The sequence below is a fragment of the Ictidomys tridecemlineatus genome, chromosome 9 (genome assembly GCF_052094955.1).
Source record: "Ictidomys tridecemlineatus isolate mIctTri1 chromosome 9, mIctTri1.hap1, whole genome shotgun sequence".
Taxonomy (NCBI): Eukaryota; Metazoa; Chordata; class Mammalia; order Rodentia; family Sciuridae; genus Ictidomys; species Ictidomys tridecemlineatus.
This window is the reverse complement of record NC_135485.1, coordinates 130,353,533-130,379,756: the sequence shown is the minus strand read 5'-3', so window position 1 is coordinate 130,379,756 and position 26,224 is coordinate 130,353,533. Positions and strand designations below refer to the sequence as shown.

Sequence of the window (26,224 nt, the reverse complement as noted above, 5' to 3'; positions counted from 1 at the left end):
TTGCCTGGCATGCGTGCGGCCCGGGTTCGAACCTCAGCACCACATACCAACAAAGATGTTGTGTCCACCGAGAACTAAGAAATAAATGATAATTCTCTCATCACTTAGCTCCCATTCTCAGATCTATTTATAAACATCATTTAATTAGCAATTTGGGCCTTAGGCTAAATCCCTATACAAAATCTTAAAACCCATAGTAATAGCACTTCCTAATCTGATGATGACTGGCATGAGTCTCTGAAACAAAACCCTTCCACAGACTTCTTACAATATTTAAAAATGTTTAACAGGATCAAAATAGTGTTGTATGACTTTTGGCTATGCTATAGAATTGTCCATTTCAAACTGAAATTCTATAACCATAGAATGAAGTAAATATATGTGGCAAAATATGTATAAAGAAATGCAAAAGTAAACGTGCTTTGAATTTTATGATAATAAAACCTACCATTTTATTTCATGCATATATCACTCAATAGTATTTTAAAAATAGAGTTTTAGTCACATTTGGAAGTCTGATAGTATGAAACTATGTTTTATATATTACATAGCCTGAGAATTGCATTTTTCTCAGACATCTTATTTTACAAGTTCTCAAGATATAATATTAGCAAAAAGGGAAATGTTATGGGTGATTAAAAGTACTATATCAAGTATTTAAATATTTTTTTCCTGTCTGCTCTGGACTAATCATTTAACTGCTATTGTTCAACAATATTCAGTCATCCTCAGTTGGTTCCTTAGCACAAAAACTAATCCTAAATCTTCTCCACTTTACCTCAAACCCACAATCCTACCAATCCTTTTTTTTGGGGGGGGGGGGAGGGTGAGTACCAGGGATTTAAATGGGGGGCACTCAACCACTGACCACATCTCCAGCCCTTTTTGTATCTTATTTAGAGACAAGGTCTCACTGAGTTGGTTGGCACCTTGCCATTGCTGAGGCTGGCTTTGAACTCAATGATTCTCGTGCCCCAGCCTCCCGACCCAGGCATGCCTCAGACTACAGGCAGGCATACGCCACCACGCCCGGGATCCACCATTCCTTATTACTTTACTTTCTATGTTATATCTGTATTCCAAGGAAGCTCTATTCCCAGTACACCTACTTTTCTCTGTAGTTTTACCTTGAACCTATTCAAAAAAGGAAAGTTCCAAAGCCATTCCTGTCCTCTATCATGACTGTCTTTTACATCAATCAATTGCCCCATTCTCTCCTTTTCCTACAAATCAACTCAGTGTCAAGTTATTTTTACTTAGCTTCTATCTTCTCTAAACTGCTATTCATTTTAAGATTATCCTGTAACGGGTGTGTTAAATATACTGGCATAATCATGTTTGCAACTTAAGTTTTTTTAAAAAAAAAAAAAAATACCCTTTAGCAAATTGAAACAATTTGCAATTTTGTTCGTTTTGCTTTTGGACATTTTAAATAAACTATTTAAAGTTTTGTCTGTATTACAGGCTGTTAATGTCTGATTTTACAACTATATTACCAAGCCTAAAAGGAGCTATACTTAGGCAATTTTTTTTCATTGTTAAAGAATCTGGTTAAAGTTTTTAAATTCTTGTTGTGAATCATTGAAATTTTAACTTCAAAGAGTTCAAGCATCATAAATCCACCTGTTCTTCCTTATTGCAAACTATCTTCAGTGGCAGCACACACAAACATTAAATTTTGTTGTTTTCAGATAATTTTCAAAGTACCCTTTTATACGGCACAAGCATACACATAACTCTCTTTCTCACCTGCCATTTTCCTTACTCTCCTTCCCATTTCGAAGGCAGCTTTTGAATTTTCGATATGATACAAAAGCTCACTAACTGAATGCTTACTAGGGGCCTGATAAAAACAAACTGCTGATATTTATTGTCGCTCAACCTTGGTGCCAGGTGTAGTCCTTACTTTAGTAAGTAACCACACGGTAGGAGAAAAGCCAGTCTGGGTCAGACACCCTAGGCGCATTTCTCCAGGAACGAACCGGGGCATTAAAAGATCTCTCCTCGTCCTAACTTTTTTTCCGTACTTTCTCCCCAAAGGCTCTTCTCGCGCTTCCAAAACCCTCACTCACGAGATTTTACCTAAACAGCACTTCCTTAGGTTTTCACGAGTAACCTGACCCTGACACAATCGACGGAGGTCAGCCCACAGGATTCCTAGAGGCGGGTCACAGGCACAATGCGAGTCCCAGACAGTTCCTCCCGGAAGTCTGCCTGTGACTAGACACACGCTCTCCAGTGACGTTCCGCGACTCGACATGAGGCGGCGCGCGTGCGCGTCGGCAAAGGGGCGGGGCGGATGAGCGCGGGGAGGGCGTGCACCGGTGGAGGGCGGGGCGGAGGGGTGGGCCTTTCCGGGCGCTCTTTCGTGCTTCACTTCCTGTTTGCCGGCACTTCTGAATCCGGGTCAAGGGTGTCCACCTCCGCCTAGCTTCCCCGGCTGATCCCGGCACCCTCCTTGACAGCCCAGAGTGACAGCGCCTCCTGACTCATCCTTGGGCCGGTTTCTTCTCTACACCAGTCGGAGCCTGGACGCCTACACCTTCTCCAGAACGGGAAGGCGCGCCTCCCCCGCCTACGGCTGGCAGCCCCGGTTCTGAGCCCCCACCATAGCCGGGGGCCTTGCCGGTCCCTCCGCGCCGATGCCGCAAGGGACCGCCAGCCCGCGGTGGCTGCGGAGTACGGACCTCCATCGCCCTAGGCCCGCCGTGGGTGGTGTCGGTTCTTATCGCGCCCCAGGTTCGCCAGCTCCCGCCCCGATTTGGATGGGCTCCCCTACACGATAAATGTGGCTGCTGAGGCGGCGGTGGCGGTGGCCGGTCCCGCTGCTGCTACGCTCCAAGTTCACCTCCGCCCCGGTGCTCTCCTGCCCTACCTCGGGGCTGCCGCCGCCCGCTCCTTATCCCCTGGCCCTGGCCCTGCGGCGTGGCCACAATGGACAAGATCCTGGAGGGCCTGGTGAGTTCTTCGCACCCGCTTCCCCTAAAGCGGGTGATTGTGCGGAAGGTGGTGGAATCCGCGGAGCATTGGCTAGATCAGGAGCAGTGCGAGGCCATGTTTGACCTGACTACCCGGCTCATCCTGGAGGGCCAGGACCCCTTCCAGCGACAAGTGGGTCACCAGGTACTGGAGGCCTACGCACGCTACCACCGGCCTGAGTTCGAGTCTTTCTTCAACAAGACTTTCGTGTTGGGCCTCCTTCAGCAGGGCTACCACTCGCTGGACAGGAAAGACGTAGCCATCCTGGACTACATTCACAACGGCCTGAAGCTGATCATGAGCTGCCCATCGGTGCTGGACCTCTTCAGCCTGCTGCAGGTAGAGGTGTTACGGATGGTATGTGAGAGGCCAGAGCCCCAACTTTGTGCCCGACTGAGCGACCTTCTGACCGACTTCGTGCAGTGCATCCCCAAAGGGAAATTGTCCATCACCTTCTGCCAACAGCTGGTTCGAACGATAGGCCACTTTCAGTGCGTGTCCACCCAGGAGAAAGAGCTCCGGGAGTATGTCTCCCAGGTAACAAAAGTGAGTAATTTGCTGCAGAACATCTGGAAAGCTGAGCCCTCCACACTGTTACCTTCCCTGCAAGAAGTTTTTGCAAGCATCTCTTCCACAGGTAAGGATTATTTTTAAGGAGACTATCTCTTGGAAATTCAGTCTCTATCACATACATTTTTTGCTTGCTTCCAGCCCAGAAAACATTGTCAAAGGAGAGCAAATCCTAGAACCCTCATCCAGAATTTCATTCCAATCCTCTACCTTATTCAGGATGTCACGTTATACCTTAAAAACACCTCCTGTTCCTATTTTAAAAGTTGGGAACATCTAAGTCTAAGACCTTTGGCATTAAACAAGTTACTTAATTACCCAGCTTTCAGGATGACAGCTGCTATGTAAAGCGTCTACTCATTAGTGACTAATGGTAGCATAGTAATAATATTTACCACATAATTATTGTATGTGATTTTGTCATCTTGTTGAGTTTTTTTCCCTGTTTTTGAATTCCCGCATTTATAAATTCATGGATTGTGCAGTTTTATTACTAGGTTATCACAGTTTACTATGTAGATTTTAAATATTGGCATTTTCTGTCTTAAGTAGTGTATGTGAGAAAGGGATACAGGTAGAATGAGGAAAGCAGGAGTGTGAGGACTTAAATACATAATTTTGTGCTATAACTGAATCCTTAAAAATTGAAGAAGGTCACATAATAATACTTGGCTAGAAAATGCTTTCTTTCCTAGAAATTTTACCTGTATGTCTGGGTTCCTGAAAGCCTTGGAGCTTTCAAGTTTATAGTTGTGAAATAATATGTTCAAAACCAGCATCATTTCTCTACTTAATACAGCCATCCTCCTTAATTATTCCACTTGGGTATTCGAACTAGAACCTGTGTCCTCCTTTCATTTTGAGAAACAGAAATAAGGGTGGAGTTTTAGCCTGTTCTTACAATCTGATAAAGAATTTAATGTATGCCAACTATTTATTTACAGTATTTGTTGGGGTTGATTAATTTTTTCTTACTGTAATTTTACTTGTATTGTCTGTGTTACCATAGCTGTTCAAGGTGCTCATCTTGGAGTCACTTAATTTTTATGTAATTTAGCAAAGTCTCCCCTCAATTCATCTAAATTTCAACTTAAAAGAAAGATTTGTTAAAAAAAAATCTTCCTTATAGCTTTGTAATGACTATTATAGTAGTTTTAAATTACCTTCAGTAGTCTTAAAGTGAGAATTGAAATTGATACCTAGTAATTCTTTTCTAATGCTTTGCAAATGAATATCTTAACACAACAATAATTAATATTAAAAATTGGAGGTCAAGTAATTAATGGATTAAAGATGGCAGTACTAAATAACAGTTTTTAAAATTCAATATTCTGTGTGTAGAATGAGTAAATACTGCTATTTGCTCTTAGTCTCTCATTTAATATTCATGTAATTTAATATTCCTCTTTCATCAGAATCTACTATGGTGTATAGTATAACAGCTCCTTCCTGATTAACACCTTTGCTGCAAATAAATATGTTTTTTTTGTTCTTTTGGGAAAGTGTTGTTTTCTTTATATTACTTCACTTGAACCTTCTTGCTATATTTCTTTTTCTTTTGAATTAAAAAAATAGATGCATCATTTGAACCTTCTGTAGCACTGGCAAGCCTCGTGCAGCATATTCCTCTTCAGATGATTACAGTTCTCATCAGGAGCCTTACCACGGATCCCAATGTAAAAGATGCAAGTATGACCCAAGCTCTTTGCAGGTACTCCTTCATTCTACTCATGGTAGATTTGAGAGGAGAAGCTATCTTGTGAGTAATGAGAAACTTAGAGAAATAGTTAAAACTAATCAGGGACTCAAATATATAAATGTGTTCCAAACTAATTGGAGTGGTTTATCTTATTATTGCCTTGGCAGGGATCCTAGTAATTCATAAATTTGTTTCAATTTAACTTTTTTATTCCAAAATCCTACACTTGTGTCCATTTATTATACAGATAGAAGTTTATTGTATTATCAATATCCATGTATTTTTCTAATTTCATTGCTCATTTTTATTTCCTACAACCTATTTATTCCCTCCAGGCTTTTTTAATTTTCCCTCCCTATTTTATCTTAAGCATACTTTATCTTTCAGCTGGGCTCAGTGGGTAATATTCTCTTTTCTTTTGTCTAATATTTAGTTTTCTCCTTTAGTTTTAGATAGATAACATATTTTTCTGATTTCAACATGCATCCTGATTTCAAAGATGTTAAAATGTGGAAATGCCCGGTTATGGATATTCTGCTTAAATGAGCAAAATTTTTTTCACTTAGTGCTGTATAACTAATTATACATCTTAAAATTGACTTTGTTTTAGATTTAGGTTTTGTTTTAGAATATATCATAAATAAGTAAAATAATTTAGTATGTGCAATTGTTTTGGGGAAAAAAGTGGGTAAGAAGAGGAATGTGGTGTGAAGAAGGGGTTTACAATTTTAAATAAGATGGAAAAGGAAACCTTAGTTGAGGTGACCATGACAATAAAGACATGAAGGAAATGGAAGGAGCAAACCTGTGGATATTTCAGGGAAAGAATATCAGTGTAGGTGGTACTGGACTTAGGATGATTTGTTCTATGATTTTTCAATTTTATGAATGTGCATTCAGTAGAAACCATACTTTGAATTTTCAGTCTGCTCTTTTCCTCGGTTAACAATACTTGGTTCAATATTTTCTCAAAATATTGGGCAGAAGTAGTGATCCACAGGTCCCAGTCAGCTACATAATCAGAGGGTAAATAATCTTTATGGTGTACTATGTTGCTAAGTTGGAGTGTTTGGCAGGTTGAGTGTCTTGAATGCATTCTTTATTTATATTTTGTTTACAGTGAATTTATCAGGATATAACCCCAACCTAAGTCAAGGAGCATCTGTACTGTCTTACAATTTCCTGATTTTTCTCTTCTAAAGTGCCCATCTATGCACTTATTCCAGCTATTGAGTTTCTCTTTTCAGTTACTATATGTTTTCTCATTGAACTTTTCCTGTCTGTTTTTGTTCTTTATTTCTTCTTTGTGTATGTATTAAACATATTTAAGTAGAAAATAAGAATTTGCAACAAAATGGTTTTTATGCCATTGTTATAAAATTTACATATATAAATGTATGAACTGAAGGATTCATGTTGAATTCCCAATAGGCTGCATATGTACTCATGCCACTCTCTATTACACAAACTGTAGAAAGTCATATTTTTTTTCATCTTTTTCACTGCTGTGTTTAAAAAGGTCTTTCTCTTCAAGCTTTTCTTCTTTCTTTGTGCTCTTAAACTTAAGAGAATCATCTTATTTGTAATTTATACTTCTCCTTTCTTAATTTCCAGGGACTTGTGAGAATATTTATATATTTGAGAAAAGTCTATATAACTATATTGTATGGCTTCTGTCACTATTACTTTTAATTTATAGTGAAAGCTTTGCCTTTTTTTGGTAGTCTGTATTTTTTATTTTCATCTTTTTAATGTCTTTGTATTTATTGTTTTTTAATTTCTAGTCTTGTGACAGCATGCTTCCTATGTCAGTTCTTTTTCTCCGTCCCTCTCTTCTTATCACTTTATTAATCTGTTGTGTATGTGGTTGATTTCAATCTTTTATAAAATAAAGTTCTTAGTACTCAGGACTGAGGCAGATTACTTGAGCCCAGGAGATGGAAATGGAGAATAGCCTAGGCAACATAGTGAGATTCTGTCTTAAAAAATGAATAAGTAAATAAAACTTAAAATTAAAAAAAAGAAATATTCTTATTTCATGGATCTCTCCCTAATGAAACTCCTGTTTGTGTCAGTGTGACTGCAACATCTCTTTTGAATGAATATATCAAATTATATTGTCCTCTTAGTAAAATATTGGAACAAATAGACTGTAAGCTAGATCAACCCTCAAAATGTGTCAAAGTGAGTATGTAATTCTCTGAGAATTAGATTTCACAGCTGCAAGTAAAATTAGAATTTCGTTTTTCCATACCCTTCGTTGCATACGTAATAATAGCTAATATTGTTTACATGCCAAAAGTCATTCATATTCATCACAGCCTTTTGAGGTAGATCATATTTTTGACCCTATTTTATAGTTGAGGAAATTGAGAGATTAAATAATTTACTCAGGTTCACTTAGAAAGGAAGTGGTACATTTGGCTCCAGAGTTATCATCATACCATGTAGACACCAATGAAGAGAGAAACCCAGAATAATCAGATTTATTACCCTCGGTTGTTCTTTAAGAGACAGAACTTATCTTCATGGCCTGATAGTGATTTTTATTTATTTATTTTTCTTATTTTGATCCCCATTGACACTTTTAATTCTCCTAGATATCTGCTCACAAATCTAGAAGCAATTTTCAATTCCATCCTTCCATTCCCTTTGAGTAACATCACCGAGTCTTTTGGATTCTTTCTTTAGCGCATTTCTTTTTTTTTTTTTTTTCATTTTTTTTTTATTGATTGTTCAAAACATTGCAGAGCTCATGATATATCATCTTTCATACATTTGACTCAATTGGGTTTTGAACTCCCATTTTTACCCCAAATACAGATTGCAGAATCACATCTGTTACATACTCACATTTTTACATAATGGCATATTAGTGACTTAGAATGATACTTTGTCTATCCCCACCATTTGTGGAAACAGACCAGCACTGTTGAAGTGGGCTTCTAGTTGTCCTTTTAATTTTTCTTATCTGAACACTCAGCCCTACTGATTTTTTCCTCTGACCAAGAAACTATAGTGACTGATACTACTTACTATAAACTATGTGCAGATTCTACTTGTCAGCACTCAGCAAACACTCTTGTTCTTAATTTTCTAGACTTTTTTTTAAACAGTCATTGTATCCAACTTAATAATTTATTTTGTTTTTGAAATGTACTTGGGAATTAATTTTTACCTATTTGTTTCCACAAGAAGATGTGATCCAGTTTTTATACTGCATTTCTAATTTAACCTATACAATCCTTTTTAACCTATAATCTACCCACAGTGATTATTTTTTTACATAGAAAGTGCAATTGAAAGGATGTTTATTTTTACCATACTCCTACATTATACTTGCTCACGCACTATATTTTTCCAAAAGTACCATTTACCATGCTTCACAGTCATTTTTTGTAATTCAAAAAAGCAAATGCAAGTATCATTGCAGCACCAGATAACATTGAAGTACGGAATAGGCCAAATGTCAGTGAAATGATATTGAATACAGTACACAAGCATCTTCTGGAGAAAACTGATCCTCAATTCTAATTGTTTGTTGTCACAGAGATATTTATATTCAATCTTGTTTGATCTCATTTTTCAAAAGAAGCCTGAAATCCAGTTTTTTATGTGAAACTTCCCAATTTTTAAAATATTGGGACAAATAAGACTGAAGGCTAAATGTAGACCTCAAACTGCCATGTAAAAGTGAAAATTGATTTTACTCTCCATAAATTATGATTAAATCTATTTTGTTGCCTTTCATGTCTCCTGCTTTATTGTTAATTTTAAAGTTGCATATATGTATTTTTTTTAGCTATAGAAGAAATGGTTTTATTTATTCAGCAAATGAGCTCCTACTCTGTGCCAGGCACTCTGCTGAGTAAGGGGATCCAAAGATATGTAAGATTAAAATAAGAACAAGATCTACTCTGGAGTTTATAGTCTAATAGAGGTGATAAGATGTTGGAGTACATAAACAACAACTGCAGTTAAAATGTTCTTTAGTTGTAAGCAATTAAATAAAAATTTAAGAAAAAATGTCCTTAGAATTCAAACTTATAGTAACCAATATGTGATAGAAATTATCACTATAGTTAACCATAAAAATAACTCATCCTACGATTTCTGTGCCTGAGGGGATTTTGGCGTATACCAGTTTAATCAAAATGAAGAAGAAAATGCAGAGGGAAAAGCAATTGCACTGGCAAGTTTAATTCAGATACCAATACCACTGTTTGATAATTTTGTGATCATTGATAATTTTAACTTTCTCTTTTCCAATCTGAGGATACAAAACATCTTAATACTATATTCTTAGCCGCTAACATAGTACTCCCTATATAATACACACTCAAATATTTGCTTCATGAACAACTTCTGTTTAGTCTGCTATAACAAAATAATTTAAACTGAGTAATTTATGAACAACAGAAATTTATTTTTCACAGTTCTGAAGGATGAGAAGTTTGAGAATAAGACACTAGCAAATTCAGTGACTGGTGAGAGCCTGTTTCTCATAGATGGCACCTTCTGTGCAAGGGTGGAAGTATCTTTTATAAGGGCACTAATCCCACCCGTGATGGCTCCACCATTATGATCTAGCACCTCTTAAAGGTCTCATCTCTTAATACCAATGTATTGGGAATTCAATTTCAACATGTGAATTTTAGAGGGACACAAACCTTCACACATAGAAGCTTCTAAAATGTATAACTACTGATGTGAAGTTTGTTTTAAGATTGTTCTGGAGATTGGATTGGTACACATGGGATAAAGAGTAAGATTTATAAGATTTATTTATGAAGAAAATAAGGAGGCTAGAGGAAAAAATACAAGTAATTGGGAATAATAAAGAGCCATTGCCAAGTGGGATTTTCTTTTTTTTTTTAATATTTTTTTAGTTGATATGGACAAGTATCTTTATTTATTTATTTTTATGTGGTGCTGAGGATTGAACCCAGGGCCTCATGCTTGCAAGGCAAGCGCTCTACCAATGAGCAACAACCCCAGCCCCCCAAGTGGGTTTTCTGTTCTCTGTCCACTCACCCTGTATTGTACTCTCCTTAGACTGAGTTAAAGAAGATTCTGGTCTTGAGCTCTGTCCGGTTCTTTGACAGTGCCACTCCCCTTAGAGCCACAGTGCCAAATAGAAATGCTCACACATGCCCCTCTAGGCCACATTAGTTTTTTTTGTGTATATTTCCATGTGTATACTCACACAAAACAAAAATGAAAGATTTTTTAAACTTATTTTAACAACATTTCATATCTTTCCATATTAGATAACCATGGATAGATTCATCTACCTCATTTCTTCAAATTCTGCTTAGTGTTCTGCAGTGTCACTACTGCAGTGTATTTGGTCTTTTCCTTATTGGTGGTCATTTAGGTTTTTCTGCAGTTTTTCTGTATCAAAAACAGTGCTAGATTGAGAGTGAGTGTGTGTGTGTGTGTGTGTATTTTGGTTTTGGAATTGAGCCCAGAGGTACTTAACCACTGAATTACATCCCCAATCCTTTTTTTTTATTTTGAGGCAGGTTCTCACCAAGTTACTACTTACCAAGGCCCAAGTTACTTCGGCCTCACTAAGTTGCTAAGCCTGGCCTCAGACTTTCAATCCTATTACCTTATCCTCCCTAGTCTCTAGGATTACAGGCATGCACCACTGTGCCCAGCATATATTCTTAATTCACAAAAGAAGTATGTCTCTTCTTTTATGTAGAATAGTCACTAAATTTTTGAGAATCAACCTTGAAATACTTGGAAGATGTAGAATAGCTATCAGGGGCTACTTCAATGACTTGTAGCTGTCATTGTTGGAAGAAGCCAGGAAAACAAGAAGTAAATTGAGTATAGGGAATGGAAGGAACATACAGATAACTTGTAGTCAGTGTGTATTGGGACTTTAGGGGCATTTTAATCTTAAAAGGAAAAAACTTAATAAAGACAACACTCCAATATTATTATAGATAGTTATATAATAGCTTTGGTGAAGATGCCCAAATCGATTTAGATGTCAGTCCTTTTAACATGGTAGTTTCTTTTTTTGGGCAGATTTATGACCTCGGCATTGGTAGTTTGACAGTTTGGAGGATGAAGATGTTTATTGTTGCATATGTTAAAAGAGAGGAATTCACAATGAATATTTCCATTGTTATATATTGACCCATTTTCTCTTCACAACATCCCTGAAAATGAGCATGCTTACCTGCAATCTAGAGATAAGGAATTTGAGGCACAGAGATTATAAGTACTTATAATATATAATATATAGTTTTCTGGCTAATAAATTATAAATTGAGATCTTTAAACCACTTGCTCTGACTTCAAAAGGTGAGTTTTTTCCCCTACTATTTTCTTATTAGATAATCCTTAAAATCAGTCTGTTAGGTTGAATTGTATGAACATTTGGTCTAATTGCTTTCCAAAAGAGTTGTACCTGCCTTCATTGTGGTAAATATCTAACTTAGGGAGTCTCTTTCAAACCTTGTTTTACATTATCTTTTTTCCCTTGAACTGGGTTGATATTCAAGAAGAAAGGCATTCATTAATGAAATTAGGCCATTAGCATATTTACACAATTTGTACCCTTTTATATATTTGAAGTTTTCTTTTGTTGTCTTTACATAGTAGACTTTTGAAAGAGATGATGATACCTGTTCCATAATTGACAATATATCCTCTTTTAATGGTGTATTACATTAGACTGCACTCATCAGGAAGGAGAAATCTTGGTTGATACCCATATGTTTTCATTTGGATATCTATATTTCAGCTGTTCTTAGAGTAAGTTTGATAATAAATTCTTGATACCATTATATAGTATAAATTTTTTTATTCTTGCATTTGTTAAAATTAGAAATTTTTTAATGGAAATGCATTAAATATAAGAAATTGTCACTGTACAAAATTGAAAACTTCTTGAGGGTAAGCATCCATTGTATTTCATTTCTACATCTTGGTCAGTGCTTTTTACTAGCAAGTTGTAAATAATGAGTTATGAAGTGAGTGGTTATTTACTGTAACAAGAGTAGTCTACTCTTGAGTAATGTTGAAAATATTTCCAATACTGATAGTTTTATTTTTCTTCAATTTTCAGAATGATTGACTGGCTCTCCTGGCCGTTGGCTCAGCATGTGGATACTTGGGTAATTGCACTGCTGAAAGGACTAGCAGCTGTTCAGAAGTTTACTATTTTGATAGATGTTACTTTGCTGAAAATAGAACTGGTAAGTGGGAGAATATGAATCTATTAGAATGCATGAAATCTTATAATCAATATTTTTATAATCAGTATTGTCTCTTTAAAAGCATTTGAATGCTTAATTTTAAATGTTCCAGTTTTTGGTTTTGTTTTGAATAGGCCTTAGTAATTTAAAAAATGCCATGTAAGTGTAATTAAAATAGTTTTGCTATTTTCAGATACTGACTATGAAAACATTTCTCCCATTATTTCTTGAATTCATCTAATTAAACTTTTACCATTACCTTACCAAAATTACCTTTGATAACAGTGCTTCCCAATGTTGCTACACCAGGGATCATTTCTCAGGGCTCTCCTCTTCAGCCTGTCAGCAGCATTTGACAAACTGAACACTCCTCTTAAAACACTTTTCTTACTCAATTTCCAGGACATCATATTTCCTTGGGTTTTGTCCTACTTCACTGGCATATCAGTCTCCTGTTCTTGCTCTTTCCAGTTTTTAAGATTGCCTTAGAGTTCAGTCTTTGGTCCTCTTTCTTTTCAGTGCATATTCACAGCATAGGTGTCCCAAGGCTTTATGACTGACAAATGTATATTTCTAGTTCATTGTTCTCCCTTGAATTCCATATTCATATATTCAACTGTCTATACTCAGATATGAAACTCTAATATTTTTTCTCCCACAGGTGATCTTTCCCATCTTAATAAAGGGCTACTCCATCCTTTCACTCACTTAGGCCAAAAACTTGAAGCTATCCTTATCTCTAACATTCTCTCTCAACCCATATCCTATATATCCTGCTGACTCCACCTTTAGAATATATCCAGAATCCTACCACTTTTAATCAGTTACGTCACTACTACCTCAATCCAAAGTTGTCACCATCTCTTGTTGAATTGATTACCTTAGCCTCCCTGCTTTTTGTTCCCTGTAGGTGTCTCACAAGATGCCATGTGATCTGGCCCACTGCTACTTCTCTAATTCCATCTCCCACTTGCCTTAGTCTCTTGCTTCACTTACACTGTCCTCCTTACTATATTCATATCACACCAGCCTGGAGGACTTGGGACCTTTGCACTGCTTTTTGTCCTGTTTAAATTGCTGTTTTCTCAAGTATCTACCAAGCTTATCTCTCTCCTTTCTGCTTTATAGTCAGATATTACCTTTTACATGAGACATTTTTTTTGCACATCCTTTGTAAAAATAGCAAACCCCTCTGCCACCCAGTATTTTCTATTCATGCCCTGCTTTGTATTTTGATAGCACTTATCATTATATGTTCCTTTTTATTATCTCTTCACATCTTTTATACTGAAAGTCCTTTTAGAAATTATTTTTCAGATCTACTGTTTTCCATTGCCTAGAACAGTGCTGAGCAATAGTAAGTGCTTAATAAATATTTATTGAGTGAATTAAATGAAGAGTGGCCCAAGAAACATCATCATATAAACATAGTTTAACAGATTTCCATTTATCAGGGTATTTTAAGAATTGGGTAGGCCATTACATTCCCCTTGATCTCAGTCATGTTGTTATCTCAAAACTTTGTCCTTCCCCCAAAGTTTAATAACATGTTATGATAGAACTTTTCAGGAATGGGGGCATTCATATAAATAATTTTTGCTCTAGGGAAATAACTACTGATTGAGTTACTGATTTTCCTCCAAATTCTTAAGATGGGTGTCTTATCTTATTTTGAAGGTTTTTAATCGACTTTGGTTTCCTCTTGTGAGACCTGGTGCTCTTGCAGTTCTTTCTCACATGCTGCTTAGTTTTCAGCATTCTCCAGAGGCGTTCCATTTGGTAAGTTATGCCAGAAGCTTCCTATAATTAAAAAACATTTCAAAATTTAGTTTCCTATTGAGTCACATTTGTATGTAGTGAAAAGGCTGTAAGTTAGTTCTGAATCTATTTTCACATAGCTTTACCTTTTCTTAGAAAATTGAAGCTGTGTAATTTCTCTCCAAGGAATGTATTTTCAGAATGTTTTGTGTCTCACCATAACTACCCGACTTGTTACTGCTGTATGTGAGATATGTCACTGATGGATGTCTGCTGTACATAGGAACAGTGCAAAAGGATTAAAATAGTTGAAAATCACTGATGGCTTTAAAATTTCAGAACCATGAAAACATCAGTTTGATTTGTTGCCTTAAAATTAAGTCTTTTTATTCACTCTCAGCCCATATCCTGTTGACTCCATCTTAAAACATATCTAGAATGCTACCACTTTAAACAATTATATCACTGGTTTTGATTTGATTATCAATTATCACAGGTAATGACCCAGATGTTACTTTAGGGACCTGTCCATTGACGTTTTTATGGCATCAGAGGAAAGCAGTAGCTTTGTGTGAATGCCTGCTTCCTCCAAGATCTGATCCGCAGTTTTACAGGACTATTAACTCATTATCAGTATACCTACAATGTTGAAATCTTAAGGATACTGATCACCATAACAAAATTCAGAGGAGACTGATGAAGATGTATAGAATCCTAGTTGTTAATTTTTAGGTGACTTTTTTTTTTCTTCCAAGCATGATTGTGTGTAGGCCCTTCAAAAAAAAGCTTGTTTTCAAATTTCTAAGAAGGAGACTCTCTAACATAACTTAATCATTTATTTTATTATTACTTTATTATACCAAGGACATTTCTTAATCTCTGGGATTAGTCGCTTACTCTATATTCTAAACCTATTTTATTGCTCAGAATGTTTTAAAATAAGTTATCTCCTTACCTTTCCTACTTTAGTAGTACCTAAACTACTTTAACTACTTTTTTTCCCCGAGAAAAATAGTTAAAATAACAAATATTTGACTTTGAAATGTTTGATTATTAATTAAATGGGTATTAAATCATTTATTTAAGGGATCATTTATTTAAGTTAGATCTGAAACTGAAATTTTTGATCTGGCTTAGTAAAGCCTAAAAACAAAGACCAAATTCTTGTCTAAGTACTGTGTAGAGTTTGACCCTCCACTTAACTAAGAATAACTTGGACATTTAGAAGTGATTTAAATGGTAATTAAATCACATATAATTCCAAACAATTCAGTGAAGGACTGCGATTTAAGGGTAGCTAACTATGAGCAACAATTTGGAATCATCAGCATCATGATTCATCATATTTTATGTTTAGAATAATTTAGGGCAAACCAGGATTGATGTTATAATATGTATTGTAATGAGACAGATTGCTTTTTATATATTTTTTAAAATTTTTTAGTTGTAGATGGACACAATAGCTCTATATTGTTTATTTATTTATTTATTATGTGCTGAAAATTGAACCCAATGCCTCACACATGCTAGTCAAGTGCTCTACCGCTGAGCCACAACCCCAGCCCCTCATATTTTTTATAAGTGGAAAAAATTTAAATAGACACTGTGGCAGATAGTCATAATGGGTAAGAAAAAAAAAACAACTATTTAAATTTTATGCATTTCCTCAAATAGTAAATTATGTTTAGTGTTACAATAATGTCTAGAAACATTTAGTTTCCTCATTCAAAAACTCAACTTTCAAGCATTGAGGAGTCAATATAGCTTGCTTGGAAGTATATCTCTAAGAAAAGGTCTTATTTCTGTGTCAATGATAATATTGATCATTTGGGGCATAGTAATAGAAAACCATATAACCTGATTGCAAAAATCAAATGTACATTAGAAGTGCTTTTGGACAATTTGGAATTATGAATCATTTTTAAATTATTTCCTCTTTTTATTTCTTTCCCTTCATGTCTGAGAAAACAAAATAATTTTAAATTTTTAATTATTTTATCAAAAGAATGTCTGAGAGATGTGGCTTTATGGGGCAGGGTTGCATTCAATTTGCTTAAATATGTAGAGATGATAGCAATAGTATGAACCCATTAGGAGCTGCTAGTTTTATGGTGATATCCATACCTTTGATGGAGGTAAGATTAAAAGTAGTGTAAACCTAAAATGTGATTTAAGACCTCAGGCTCAATGATAAAGCTAGACAGAAAACAGAAGTAGCACTGTTAATTTAAGAATATGATGATTCTTTTTAGGTAAAAGGAAAAGATGATGATTGGGGCATTACTATAACTGTCATTATTATTGCCTCATGGCATAACCCTAATATAACTATAGCTTCACTTTTTTATGAGATATCGACCAAAAATATTCCACAAATAGAACATAATAAGATGTCTTTTAGCATGAGAAGTGTAAACATGTAGTTTCATATTACAATTATTTGGAAAAAGTACAGCATTTTTTTAAATAGAATGAACCATTGCTGAAAAATAGAATTTGTTTCATTTGGGTAATAACTTCTTAAATATTTTTGTTATTATGTCTATATTTGTTGGGTCTTTTTCAACTAATTTTACAATGAAAACATTTTTTTGTGATGATCATCAATATTAACAATTGTCTACATGTTTACAAGCAATGTACATTTTCAATTTCCTTTTTATTTTTAGCCCCAGTTTCTTAAATATAATAGAAGATTCTGATTTCTTTTATTTTTAGGACCATCTTTATTTGGGTTGAGGAAAGAGTTTATTAATAAGGATATCCAATCCAACATTAGACATTGTCCCTCTTCTTATCTAAATGAAAAGTATATTATTTGAGCTATAATTTTAGTTACATTTGTAAGTTATTTCAAAGACTTAAGGTAGACTTAACTTGTAATTCTTTCAAGCTGAAAATTTTTAAGTTCTCACTAGGTGGAGCTCTTTAGCTAATTCTAGGTTTGCTTGTTTATTTGTTTTTAATTTGTTCCCATCAAATGATCTCGTCAATATAATAGCCCTAAAATTTTTCAACTGAAGGCATTTCTTTAGAATTGTTGCAGTGACTAAGATTTCTGTTTGTACCTATGTCAGACATATAATAGTATAAGAATGAGGAGAGGAATAGTAAATGGAATTACACTTGTACATGACTGAAAACAAGATTTACGTTGATATTCTAGAAAATTTTAACTTTATAACTTTTTTAGAAAAAGCTATGACAACACATGGGAAAGAACTTGCTGATCATATACCATTGTACTCTATTTGTAGGCTAGAGAATGTGTTGCCAGTTTGTATACATTTTAAGAAATGTTTATCTTTTTTTTTCTTCAGATTGTTCCTCATGTAGTTAATTTGGTTCACTCTTTCAAAAATGATGGCCTGCCTTCCAGCACAACCTTCTTAGTGCAGTTAACAGAATTAATACACTGTATGATGTATCATTATTCTGGATTTCCAGATCTCTATGAACCTATTCTGGAGGCAATAAAGGTATGAGAATTGTTATACCAGTATTTATGGAGTTGCAGATTAATAACCATATTTCTTCAATTCTCTGGTACCATCAAATAAGGCATATCTTAGAATTTATAACCACTTTTGGGGAAACTTGTTTTAAAAATATACTATATTAAATGAATTCATATATCAGATTTGCATCCCATGTGTTCAAATATGTAAAGTACATATTAGAATCATGGAAATGCAGATAATAAAGTATTTGACTGATTTTGTCCCTATTTTTAATTCTGCTTTTACTATATACTATTCGTGAATGTCTATATTTCATAGAATCTTTACTTGAATTATTTGTGGTCACTCTGGTTTTCGACTTTGTATAGATAGTGCATCATTTCTGTTTGTGAAAAATGGATCACAGCAAGCACACTTTTCTCAGTAAGTTTACTGCAAAGTCAAGGTAGAGCAAAATAAGAGAGTTTAACTCAGACATTATACTACTTCGTATCTGAAATGGACTCAAATCATATGATTTTTACTGTCTAGTTAGCTTTATGAAAGTAATTTTGGGGTCCAGAAGATAAGACTGTTAAACAATTAATGTGTGTGATGTATAACACTGGTATGACACTTGACCTTTCTAAAGTAAATTATATGAAGGAGCATTTGTCATGGATTTAATAGTAATGATACTCTCTATTGCTGTGTCTATTGATGACTGTTCTTCAGTGCTTTCATATTGAAAATTCTGATAACTCAGAATTCTCAGAATCTGAAGAAGGAAAGGCATTACTCTTAGCCCAAGGAAACACTTTCTCTTAGCTATCATCAAAACAAAAAAAGCAGAAATACTTTAAAAATATTTGTTTTCCAAAGTCTAAGTACCAGAAATAGCAGTCAATAAAAGATAATTGTAAATTATTTGACCAACTTTCCTTATTCGCCAATGCTCTACTCAAGCTTGAAATCATTTACACTTAAAATCTTTTCTCATTATCACATACTTTACTAAGCAAGTAAGAAAAATCTGTATGTTGTAATAATTTTCTAGATGGTAAAATGTGATGAGTTTTTCAGAGTCAGAGGTCATTATGTCAATGTGTACTTTTATTTTAAATCCCCTAATTACTTTGGACTTTTGTTTCTAAGGATTAATACTAGTAAATATTAGTAATGAATTAAAAGAAAATATGATTTTTATCCCCAAATTTGAAAAGCAGATTATTTGTTGTTTAACTTATTCAGTTATGGACCACTTCAAGTCCTCATTCCTACTGCCTTTAAATAGCACAGAATACTCTCTGATCTTAAAGTTTTATGTTGTAAATATTTTGCTAGCCTAAATAGTTCAAATGTGACAATTCGTAAGTATTATTGAACTTGAGCAACTGTGTTCAGGAGGCATTTATTTTTGCCATGCACTGTAATTTGAATTTTTAGTGACTAGCTAATTACTGCTGTCAGTATTTTAAAACTAAGAAGTAAAATAATGTCAGTGGAAAAATCTTCTTTGTGGTGTTAATTATTTTAATAACAAAAATAGTTTTTACTTTACTTTAAAATATTTTTCCTATTTATGATGTGTAGGATTTTCCTAAGCCTGGTGAGGAGAAAATTAAGCTGATTCTCAGTCAAAGTGCCTGGACGTCTCAATCCAATTCTTTGGCATCTTGCTTGTCTAGACTTTCTGGAAAATCTGAAACTGGAAAAACTGGCCTTATTAACCTAGGAAATACATGTTATATGAACAGTGTTATACAAGCATTGTTTATGGCTACAGAGTAAGTTTAAATTTGAACATTTTCACTTCAACTATACAATTTGATGAATGCTAACAAAATGTAAGGTGGAGATTTTCTATACATTATTTCTTATAAATGGCAAAATGTTAATATTTCCATATAGTAGGCTTATTCAGAAGTGAAATTGCTTTTAGTGCTCAAGAACTATTGAAATAATACTTATATAAAGTCTGCTTAATTATATCTAGTGTGCATTCCATTTATTTATAATGCTACTATCTTTTTAATTTCTATGACTTGACATTTAATAACAGAGGGATAGATTTAGTCTGTTATGTGTCCTAGAGATCTCATTTGCTATTATTATTTCTTATCTTTGTTTCTTTTTTCCCCCTTTCTATTTTTTATTTGTTTATTTATTTTGCATTACAATTCTTAATACACCATTATACAATAATTTTTCATATCTCTGATTATATATAGGGTATGCTGACACCAGATTCACATCTTCATAGATGTATTTTGTATAATGATGAGGGTCTCCTTTCACCATCCATGCTATTCCCCTTCTCCCTCCCTTTCCCTCTTATCTTTGTTTCTATCTATAAGCCCACTATATTTTTTTAACCCATATATCTTTTTTTTTTTTTTTAAACCAGGGGTATTTCACTACTAAGCCACATCCCATCCCAAGTCCTTTTTATTTTTCATTTTGAGACAGGGTCTCACTAAGTTGCTGAGGCTGGTTTTGAACTTGTGATCCTCCTGCCTCATCCTCCTGAGCTACTGGGATTAGCACCACTATGCTAGGTTTAACCCATATGTTTTGAGGGTATCAAATTTAGTTTTTTATGCTTATAGGTATTTCAGTGTTTATCAGAACAACTTCTTTGTGGTTTAGAAAACAAGCTCTGCTTCCCACTCCAATATGGTAGTTACTGAACAAATGTATTAACAGACATATTCCTTTGCCTACTTATGAATTTACTTTTAAATCCATTTTCTTTTGCAGCTAAGTGAATGGGAAATAAAAATTGCTAGTTAGAGGAATGCTGTCCATGATGGTACAAAATAATATTTTGCCTTTCCTAAAGGCAAAATATGGTTAATATTTTCTCTTTAGTACCAAGAAGATTTCATGGAGCTTTCTCAAAGATGTTTATAAATTGAATTCCAAGCTTTTAGAAGTTGTTATGGCTGCCTAGAAGAGACAAAAACTATTAGATATTGAGTTCGTTTTCAGTTATTGCTTAGCCCCAGATTATAGCGTGAGCACTAAGGTGTTTTACATATGGGTTAGTGTTTTGTTTATTGTTTTTTTTTGTTGTTGTTTTATTTTCTTCTGTGTGTGTGCGCGTGTGTGTGTGTGTGTGTGTGTGTGTGTGTGTGTGTGTGTGTATGTTTAAGAAAAGATGTACTCAGGCTCAACTAACCCTAAGCATAAGATTGAAGAATCTATATCTGACCACCAGAGGTCATCCACTGAGCCATCTCATTTTACAGATGACAAAAAGCAGAGACCAAAGCAATTATAACTGGCAAGAAAAATTGAGAGAGTACATTTTGCTGTGCAGTAGCCAATAATCTCAGAATAGGAAGACAGCGTATTTTATTTCTTAGATACTAAATGAATTCTTTTTCGTGGCTTTAAAAAAATTACTAAATGTACAAATATATAAAATAAACATCACACACACCCATTCCCAAAGGCACAGTTTTGTGTGCATTATTCATTCCAGATTTTTTTGGTATAGTCATTAGCCTATATCTAATACAAAAACAGTGTCATTGTTTTTTAAAAAATTTTGCAGAGAATCCTATTTATAAATTCTTTTTTAGTCCACTTGTTTTTGTCATTTAATAATTTGTGTTAGAAATGTTCCCATTATGGGGCAGCACGTACCTATGTCACTCTGAATTAAATCATTATCATGATTTATTTAACCATATTCCTGTTGACCAAATTATTAATTTACTTTTAAATCTGTTTTTGGTCATTATGAGCATTTCTCATATGCAGATAGGCAGGATTTTCTTTGAATAGGATATGCCAGATTGCTCCGCAAAAGGTTGTAGCATTTTGAACTTACATACTAACATCTGGTTGTACCTATGACTGTCTATACCTCTGGAAGTACTTTATATAATCAGTCTTACTTTTTTCCCAATCTGAGTAATTTCTTTTGTTTTTGTATTTTATAAAAAATAGGGTTGGGCTGTGGCTCAGTGGTAGAGCACTTGCCTAACGTGTGAGGCACTGAATTCGATCCTCAGCACCACATAAATAATCAAAATAAAGATATTTAAAATATAAATATACACACACACACACACACACGCACACACAAAATATGTATATAAAAAAATAGGGTCTTACTATTTTCCCAAGGTTGAACTGGAACTCAGCCTCCTATGTAGTAGCTGGGACTAAAAGGAACATGCCACTGCACTTTCCTCTTCTTTTTGTTTTAATTTGCATATTATTGACCATTATGGTTTTTTTCTTCTCTATTTTTCTTTGTTCATTTGCTTTTCTTTCTTAATAACCTGTTCTTTTGCATCTTTCTGCTGGGTTTTCTTCTTTTTCGTGTTGATTCATTTATACTCTGCATGATAATCCTTATTACATGCTTTCTTCTAATTACATAAATCAATTTTTTGTAGTCTTATTTGTTTGTTTATTTTTTGTTCCGGAAATTGAACTCAGGAGCACTCTACCACTGAGCCACATCCCCAGCCCTATTTTGTACTATATTAAAGACAGGGTCTCACTGAGTTGCTAACACTTTGCTTTTGCTGAAGCTAGCTTTGAACTTGGGATCCTCCTGCCTCAGCCTCCCGAGCCACTGGGATTACAAGTGTGCGCCACTACACCCAGCTATTTATATAGATTTTTTTTAATGTAGTCAAATCTGCCAGTTTTTGTTTATAGCACCTGTGGTTTAGAAAGCCCTTACCCTCTAAAATTTCCCCTTTTGTTTTTAAGTACTTTATTAGTTTTGTATTTGCTTTAATTTCTTTATCCAACATGGCATTTGTGATGTTACAAAATCTTGCCTACTTCTATTTTTTCCACATGGGTAACCAATTGTTCCTATACTATTTTTTAATATTCTTTTCCCAAGCTATGCTATACCACACTCTTTAAAATCACTCCAACTTTTTTGTGTTTTGATGACAGCATATTTTTATTTCATGCATATTTAAAAGAATTTAAAAGTTTCTTATCTAAGATATAAATGAATAGCCTAGTTATATATACTAATCCAGGAAATAGGAATAATATGGGAGAGCGCATAGGTCATTGCCAGGCCAGGTAGTTAAGTGTTCGTTTATTATCATTCCCTTCTTCCCTCTTCACTGTGTTACATACAGTTAGGTAACTTTGTTAGGCAAAAAAAAAAAAAAAACTGTCACATAAATAACGTTTTACTCTAAGCATAAGTTGTTTTGTTTGTTTTGTTTTTTGGGTTTTGGTTTGGCTGAGGGAGGCGGGGGTCAGTATAGGTGAGTCAATCCAGGAGTGCTTAACCATTGAGCCACATCCCTAGCCCTATTTTTTGTTGTTGTTTTATTTAGAAACAGGGTCTCACTGAATTGCTTAGTACCTTACCAAGCTGCTGAGGCTGGCTTTGAACTTTGCATCCTCCTGCCTCAGCCTTCTAAGCCACTGAGATTACAGGCATGCACCACTGCATCCAGCTAAGCATAAGTTTTAATTTAAAAAAATGAATTTATGCTAATAGCTAATAGCTTCTTTTTAGCTTTTTTAAAAATTTTATTGTGTAAATTTTTTATTTATATATGACAGCAGAATGCGTTACAATTCTTAATACATATATAGAGCACAACTTTTCATATCTCTGGTTGTATACATAGTATATTCACACCAATTCGTGTCTTCTTACATGTACTTTGGATAGTAATGATCATCACATTCCATCATCATTAATTACCCCATGCCCCATCCCTTCCCTTCCAACCCCTCTGCCCTATTCTTTTTAGCTTTTTAAAGATATTTTTGTAAAAAAAAAAAATGCTTGTGTATATATTTATAGAGATATATTGCATTATATTTTATTTTCCTTCAGTTTCAGGAGACAAGTATTATCTTTAAATCTAAACGGGTGCAATTCATTAATGAAAAAATTACAGCATCTTTTTGCCTTTTTGGCTCATACACAGGTGAGTGTATGTGTGTATAGTAGTATATGCTAACTGTGATGATAATATTCTTTGAACTTCACATATGCCAAACCTTTTTAACTGAAGTAGTACTGCCTAAAATATCTAAATATCAGAATATGCCAAGTTTTTATCCTCATTCTCTCCACTTCCCATTCTTATTGATAAATATTATAGAGACCTACTGTTCTAAGAACTGTTATATGTAAAATCCAATTTCCTATCAAATAAAGAATCTATCATGAAGAAATCATTTTAAATGCATTTTTAATAGTTTACAGATACTAAATTAATGGATTTGCATAGAAATGAGCAACTAAAGTAATTGTGTGGTGCCAGACTTTTTTACCCCTCCCTTTTCTTATATATATCCTTCATTATGACTAAAGATTTTTGTAGAACTGTTTATGTGTTGAATTCTAAAGCTTAAAATTTTATCATGATCTTTTATGTATATAGATTAATTCAAGGAAATGAATTTATGCTAATAGAAAAAGGTCATATATAGTAAATATTCAACAGAATATTTTTGGAGAGATACAATACATAGTCTATGATAAGCAAAGGGAATCCTATGTTCAGTGAATTATAGCTTAGGATTTGAACATACACAGACAAATGATATATATTACTTTAATGTATTATTTTCTGGTTTTCCTCTGATTGCTATTGACTCACAGAAATCTTAAAAAGTAGTTGGTAATTAGAGCCAGAAGAAAAAAAAAGATTCATAATTGATGGGATTGTTTCCATCTACAAACTGAAAAATGTCTCAAGTCTAACTTCTTACATGAAAATGATTGAAACAGGATTGACAGAATAATGATGGCCTATGAGTACTGATGTTCTCAGAGAGATCATTTTATTAGTCTTCATCTGAGAGAAATATGCCAACAAATTAAATTTAACATATCAGGACCAAGAGAAATGAAAACTCTTCTTTCCTCTTTGTTTTCCTAGTGATTTTTTTTCTGTACTTGATTTATCGTTAGTCCACATTTACTATATTATAGATATATATGTATATGTGTACATATGTATATTTATATAGATATATGTATACTATATTAACTTACTAAATCAGAACTACTAAGAAAAAACTCTAGGAGGTTCCCCATTCCCAAGAAAAGAAGAAAGAAACTAACGAGAGATCCTAATTAAAGTTCTATCACAGTTGAGACCTTCTTGATTGGGTAGCAGACTGGCAAGGATTATTTTAGGTAGGTAGATTTCCCTAAATAATTAAAGTTTTTTTCTTATAAATAACAAAGTTAACATTTACTGAGCATTTAAATTTTCTAGTCATTTATCTCTTAATCCTCAAAACTAATCTATCAGTATATCCCCAGTTTGCTGGGAAAAAAAAGTTTAAGTTATCTGCTCAGGGTCATGCAAACAAGTAGCAGGATTAGGATGTGAATTAAATAGCTCTGAAACTTATGCTAAATCAGTATGCCAAACTCCCTTCTTGCAAAATGCTATAAACACCCCTAATTTGAATAAAATTTTCTTTAACTGAGGAGGATTCCATTATTATATACCAAATATATTCAAAATATCAAGAGAATTTCAGATTTTTCAAGTTATAATCATATTTTTCATACACCTATTCAGCTTTTTTGTGTGTGTATGTGGAAAAATCCAGTATTTGAACCTAGATTAATTTAATCCAGAGTCTAAAATCAACTACTAGACTGAACTGCCTATGTGCACTTTTAAAAAGAAAACAAAAGCCAGGGACTTTCCTGTAATCCCAGAGACTCTGAAGGCTGAGATGGGACAATCTCAAGTTCAAAGCCAGCCTCAGCAACTTAGTGAGGCACTTAGCAACTCAGCGAGACCCTGTTTCTAAAAAAGGTGCTAAGGATGTGGCTTAGTGGTAAGTTTCCCTGGGTTGGTATCTGGTATTAAAAGAAAAAACAAGACAAAACTAGCAAGGTCCCTAACCAATGTGTTCACATTCTATACATTTAAGACATGTACCCAAGCAAGGAAATTTTCAACTAAAGCAAGTAGTTGCCTGGCTCTGTAGACCATTCACCATATTATTTTGTCCACAATATATATTCATTAAGCTTTCATTTAAAAAAAATTAGGGACTCAAACACAGTTATCATAGAGAGGTAATATTATATCAAGAGTTAGAGAAACCTGGGTTCTAATGTAATCCCTCTACTCACTTAGTTGTATGACCTTGGACAAGCCCCATAGTTTCTGAAGTCTCTGTTCTTTACAGAGTGAGAAGGTGTAACTAAAGATTGCCTATATTTATTTGTAACTAGTTTTATATGTTTCCAGGTTGCTCCATGTTTCTGGCTTTTTTAGAAAAGGCCGAGTGCAATGTAATTTTAAATAATCTTTATTAAACATTAGATATTAAGATTTCAGTTACTTTTGGTTCATGCTATAATACTTCCTTGTATTTTCTGTGCTGCTATCTAAAGAGGGAAGCATATGCACCTCGGATATTCTTTGAGGCTTCCAGACCTCCATGGTTTACTCCCAGATCACAACAAGACTGTTCTGAATACCTCAGGTTTCTGCTTGACAGGTAAAAAGTATTTTTAAAATATAACTTGAATGTGTCTTCTCATAACAGTTTCTTTCTATTTAATATTGTTTTTACTT

At 34.3% G+C, this 26,224-nt stretch overlaps 1 protein-coding gene across 2 annotated transcripts in view; it reads left to right on the top strand.

Annotated features, from left to right (window-relative positions):
• Nucleotides 1–2,385: 2,385 nt before the first annotated feature.
• Nucleotides 2,386–26,224, top strand: part of Usp38 (ubiquitin specific peptidase 38) — a 41,023-nt gene continuing 17,184 nt past the window's right edge. Inside the window, exons 1-8 of one of the 2 annotated variants that reach the window (XM_005327561.5) lie at nucleotides 2,386–3,616; nucleotides 5,125–5,260; nucleotides 12,336–12,465; nucleotides 14,143–14,244; nucleotides 17,544–17,702; nucleotides 19,257–19,450; nucleotides 23,503–23,596; nucleotides 26,041–26,147. In XM_005327561.5, coding sequence (XP_005327618.1) covers nucleotides 2,935–3,616; nucleotides 5,125–5,260; nucleotides 12,336–12,465; nucleotides 14,143–14,244; nucleotides 17,544–17,702; nucleotides 19,257–19,450; nucleotides 23,503–23,596; nucleotides 26,041–26,147 — 1,604 coding nt within the window. In that variant the 5' untranslated portion in view covers nucleotides 2,386–2,934. The remainder of the gene's footprint in view (nucleotides 3,617–5,124; nucleotides 5,261–12,335; nucleotides 12,466–14,142; nucleotides 14,245–17,543; nucleotides 17,703–19,256; nucleotides 19,451–23,502; nucleotides 23,597–26,040; nucleotides 26,148–26,224) is intronic. The other variant, XM_078022076.1, reaches the window with a different exon arrangement.